The sequence below is a fragment of the Manis javanica genome, chromosome 9 (genome assembly GCF_040802235.1).
Source record: "Manis javanica isolate MJ-LG chromosome 9, MJ_LKY, whole genome shotgun sequence".
NCBI classification, from domain to species: Eukaryota; Metazoa; Chordata; class Mammalia; order Pholidota; family Manidae; genus Manis; species Manis javanica.
Genome location: NC_133164.1, coordinates 73794768 through 73799929, shown reverse-complemented (window position 1 = coordinate 73799929; position 5162 = coordinate 73794768). Strand labels below are relative to the sequence as shown.

General features: G+C 46.6%; 1 protein-coding gene across 1 annotated transcript; it reads left to right on the top strand.

The window, feature by feature from the left end:
• Positions 1-552: 552 nt before the first annotated feature.
• Positions 553-2993, top strand: ARL11 (ARF like GTPase 11). The gene is given in 3 exon segments (XM_017679832.3): positions 553-1523; positions 2804-2854; positions 2857-2993. Coding segments are annotated over 3 exon segments (654 nt in total). The 5' UTR covers positions 553-1042; the 3' UTR covers positions 2979-2993.
• Positions 2994-5162: the final 2169 nt, after the last annotated feature.

The window sequence follows — 5162 nt, the reverse complement described above, 5'->3', positions numbered from 1 at the left end:
TGGGAACATCTTTGTGGTGCACCCTCAGCAGCAGGACAGCTGGGGGAGCCCCAGCACTGTGAGAGGGGCTGTGGGGCCTGCTCTATCCCCAACCACCTGGGAAAAGGAAGCAGAAAAAAGGAGAAAATGGCAACAGCTTTCTTCCCATCTCGTTCTCAGGACATTAATGACTAGCAGAAAGCAGCTGCGTGGGAGAGGAGAGCCACGGAGGAGGTGATTTTGGCCACAGTCTAATAACACTGAGGTAACTTTGGTTTTTGCTCTTCTACCCCTGGCATGAGGAACGAAGAGAGGCAGTTTTGTTTTCCTCCAGGAGTAGCTGAACTGTATGCTGGGGGATGAGGTGTCTCTCCTGTGCCAGCCAGGTTGCTCCCAACTAGGGTGGGAACAGTTTTGGTCTTAGAATGTGGGATTCTTGGAAAACATGAGTAGTGTCCAAGAGTAATTTACCTTGATAAGACAATTGAGGCTGGCCCTGACCACTTGCTCCGACTAGTAAATTTGTCACCAGTCAACAATATTTATAAATAGCCATTGTTTACAGGACACAGTGCTAATTCTGTGGGGAGTTCCAAAAGCAGAAGTTATTATGAGTCAGAGTGTCCTCTTCACTTGGTACACTGAGCCCAAGACAGCTTCCATTTCGGGGTTTCAGCTTACGGGAGGAAAACAGGCTAGAAGCCACGGACCAGCAAGAACTGAAGACATCTTTCAGTCATTTCTGCTGATCTAGGTATGTCTAACTGGAACTTTGCTTCGCCCCTTTGCTTTAACTGCCAAGGAACATGAGCCCACATCCTGGGTTTTCCAGGGGACTCTATCCCTTCTCTGAAGCAGCCCTCCACTCCCCATAGGTCAGCTGATGGTGACTCACACAGCCTTACTTCCTGGCCCTTTCAGAAGGCAGACCCATGTTTGAAACCTGACACTGTAAAGACACTTCCCATTTGTGGAGTAGAAGCTCTTCGTCCATGTGCCTGCATGGATTTGTGTTCTTTCAGAAGAGAATGGCCTTCTCCCCTAGGGCTTAGCAGAGGCTGCCATGGATTCTGTGAATTCCCGAGTTCACAAGGCAGAAGCCCAGGTGGTGATGATGGGCCTCAACTCAGCTGGCAAGACAACGCTCCTGTACAGATGGAAGGGCTACCAGCTGGTGAAGACCCTGCCCACTATTGGTTTCAATGTGGAACCTCTCGAAGCCCTGGGGCATGTGTCTCTGACTGTCTGGGATGTCGGGGGACAGACCCAGCTCAGGGCCGGCTGGAAGGACTACCTGGAAGGTGCAGAAATTCTTGTGTATGTGCTGGATAGGACAGACAGAGCCCACTTGCCCAAGGCAGTGTTTGAGCTCACAGAAGTCCTGGCCAACCCCAACATGGCCAGCATCCGTCTCTTGGTGCTGGCCAACAAGCACGAGGCACCTGATGCTCTGTCATAGCCTGAGATCAGAGACAGGCTGGGCCTTGAGAGATTACGGGACCGCTGCTGGGAGCTCCAGGCCTGCAGAGCTCTCACTGGTGCAGGTCCACCTGAGGCCCTGAGGACCTGAGGAGCCTCCTGAAATCCTGCGGCTGCTGTGTCCTCAGGTGAGGGCAGGTGGAGCAGGATGTGGGAAGAGCAAGGTTTACCTGGACAGAGCTTACCTTTGCTCATACAAACTGCAATATGCAGCCTTGAGAATCTTAAGCTCACTTTAGCAACAAATCCTTTTGTGCTTGAACAGGATATTTTCCTCTTGGGACTTACTCTCACCAGTGTTTCTGTTCAAAATCAAGTATTCTTTGAATAATTATATATTAAGGAAAAAAGATACCTCAACTTACTTTAATAACTTTATTTAATAATTTATTAAATACTCTATTTAATAAGTGTGAATTGAGGGATTGTAATAATAGAGCAAGTAGTTCCATAATCATTAAGGCCTAAATTCAGAGAGAGGAAGAGGTTTCAAAATAAAACCAGAATATCATCTGGACATGGTCACAATCTTACAAGTGATTTTCCCTGGTAGCCCATGGGTATGTGCCATGATCACCCTGAGTGCAAGCAGCCAGGATGAGCAGAACTGAGGAGGCCTCTCTGCTCCTAGGATCTTAGGTTTAGACGTTCACCAAGGTGCTCAGCCCTGGACGAGAGGCCAGGCGTTCAGCCCTCTGAGACTCGTCTTACTCACAGGCCTTGACTAGCTCTTCTCTGCCTTGTTGTCATCCTCTGTTGGGTTTTTTCTAAAACTCTTTGTTTTTTCTTTCTTTTTTTTTCCTTCTTATAACATATATCCTTCCTTAAAGATCACATTAATGATTTCACTCATTGATCCATTTATTTAATCAAAAAATATTAACAGTATTGAATCTGGGCCATGAGCTTTAAGTTCTGAACCAGGCCCTTTACATGGGGTGTATGTGTCTGTGTGATTTTGAAGATATATGTAACAGCAGTGCTTCTTTCTCATTACTAATTGTAAAAAAACAAAATTGAACACAGCATCCTAGAGGGGCTTTCAGGTGATCTTTACCTAGAATCCATGAAGCTGCTGAAATTATTTGCAAAATGTTATGCTTTAAGCCATTTCTCTAAAGAAGAAGATCCACCCTTTCATTAGACTTTCAAAGGCATCTGTGACTCCCAAAACTTAAGAATCACTGGTCTGGTCTCGTCCTTCATCCCAACCCAGGGGTACTGTCTATAATCTGAGCATATTAATGGAAAGCAGCTTATATTTGATACCTATTCTCTTGTTAAACATCTCTAAATATTGGATATTGCTGGGAGCTCCAGGCCAGCAGCACTCTCACTGGTGCAGGGCTGTCAGAGGTCCTGAGGACCCTGAGGAGCCTCCTGAAATCCTGCAGCTGCTGTGTCCTCAGGTGAGGGCAGGTGGGGCAGGATGTGGGGAGAGCAAGGTTTACGTGGACAGAGCTTACCTTTGCTCATACAAACGGCAATATGCAGCCTTGAGAATCTTAAGCTCACTTTAGCAAGAAATCCTTCTGTGCTTGAGCATCAAAGAGATGCCCCTTCCTTAAAAATTGATTGGAAAATGCTGCCCACCAGCTCAAGGAGGTATGAGGAAGCACAGATCTATCTTGGGATCTGGGTGCAAAGGAAAAAGAAAAAAAATCACCTGTCAGAAATTGAATTCCTAGAATCTGTTCCGTGAATGGACACAGAGTCCAGATTTTCACATGTTGCTGCTTTTTCATGTGAGCTCATCTTCAGCAGGATTTGTTTTTCCTGTGTGATTCCCATGTGCTGGGTTGTGACAATGTTTCTAACACAGAGTGGTTTCACATTTATGTCCACTAGGCTCCTGGAAGTTTCCTTTGTTTCAGACCAAATAATACGTATTATTGGATATTGCATCCTTATAGCTCCTGATGATGCTTCTGACATCTGGAGTGACACAATAGAAATTGGCCCTCTGTACCCTTCCAGTGTCTCAGGTCTGCCAGGTTCCTCTCCCCAAAATCTTCTCTTCTAGGTGTATGTGGTTCTTTCCACTGTTTGATCAATAGATGTCTTTAAGACTGCTTATGTTAGATGTAGGAAAGATGCAAAGGTGAAAGAGGGCCTCTGGCTTATTGGAGCTCTGGTTGGGGAAGCAGTAGGACATAAATCCCATAAAAATGCAGACAGAGACTCAACTCAGTAATTGTTTATTGAGCATGTACTGGGGCTAGGTTCTGTGCCCTATGCTTTGCATACATTATGTCTAATGCTCCCAACTCTGCAAAGTAGGTATCATTCTCCTTCTATGTAATTAGAATCTGAGGCTTAAAGAGGTTGTGACTTGCTTGAGGCACAGAGCTATTCAGTGACATATCTGGAATTTGAAACTAGATATGTGTAGCCCTAATGATGCCTGTTATTCTTCCACAACATTATGCTTCTAGGAGGTTTAAGCTACAGCTGACCTTCAATCAGCAGATGTGATGGGGAAGCAGTCCATTCAGAGGGAGGAAGCTGCTTGGAAGGGCGGAGGTGAGAGCAGGAAAGATAAGTAAGCACAGTGGCCAAACAGGAGGCTGGTAACGAGTGGGTGAGGGGGCATATTACAATGGGAAACACAACTGGGAAGAAAGTTTAAGTCCATGCTGGGGAACACTTCGACTTTCGTAACCAGGAGTTTGGTTTGGGGGAAGTGAAATGATCAGACTTGCCATTTCGTAGGATAACTCAGTGGCAGTGGTGGAGGGTGGAATAAAGAGAAGGGAGACACTGGATACAGGAAGTCAGGGAGACCAGCTAGACAACCATCACAGGGACAGAAGGAGGAGAGAAAGGGAAATGAGAGCATTGAGACCCATTGTTAAGGGGATTAGCAGTCTTAAAAGACATCTATAGATCAAACAGTGGAAAGAACCACATACACCTAGAAGGGAAGATTTTGGGGAGAGGAACCTGGCAGACTTGAGACAGAGGAAGAATTTGAAGAGAGCTCAAGATTTTGAGGTATGTGACAGAAGGGACTGGGATCACTGAGGAGGAGGACACAGCAGGAGCAAGTGGAAACAGGGCTTTGGAAATGCTGGTATGAATGTGTTTAAAGCTTCTTTCAGGTTGTTCCAGTGTCTGCAGTCCTTGAAGGGCCAAGTACCATGCTGGATCTATCTGCTGGGTCTTGCACACTAGCTCGTTTCTTCACATGTTGCTGCTTTTTAATGTGAGCTCATCTTCAGCAGGATTTGTTTTTCCTGTGTGATTCCCATGTGCTGGGTTATGACAATGTTCCTCCAGCAACCCCGGGCTTCCAGCCTACTCTTGGCTGCTTAGGCTGTGCTTTCTCTTTTCATTTCTGCCATGTGAGGATTTCCTTTTCTTTTTTTCAAGGACATACAGTTTGTTTGCGTCATGGTTCCCCCAACGAATGACTCCATGATGGGAAGGAGTCCATCTGTCATCCTGCTAGCTGTCCTGCACTTGTGTTGATACGTGGCAGGGAGCCTTCCTGAGGTGCTGGCAGAGGAGAGCTAGGATGAGGTCTATGCTTCGGAAGATAACCTGGGCAGCCGTGTTTGGGTGGAGAGGATCCTGCAGGCAGGGAGACAGACTGACGTGTACACATGGGCACTGCTGGTCTGGATGAACACCTGTCACTGCAGTGGCCCACCGTGCTCTTGACATCCCGTGCTTCCTCCAGGCCCGTCTGCTGTCTCAGTCTA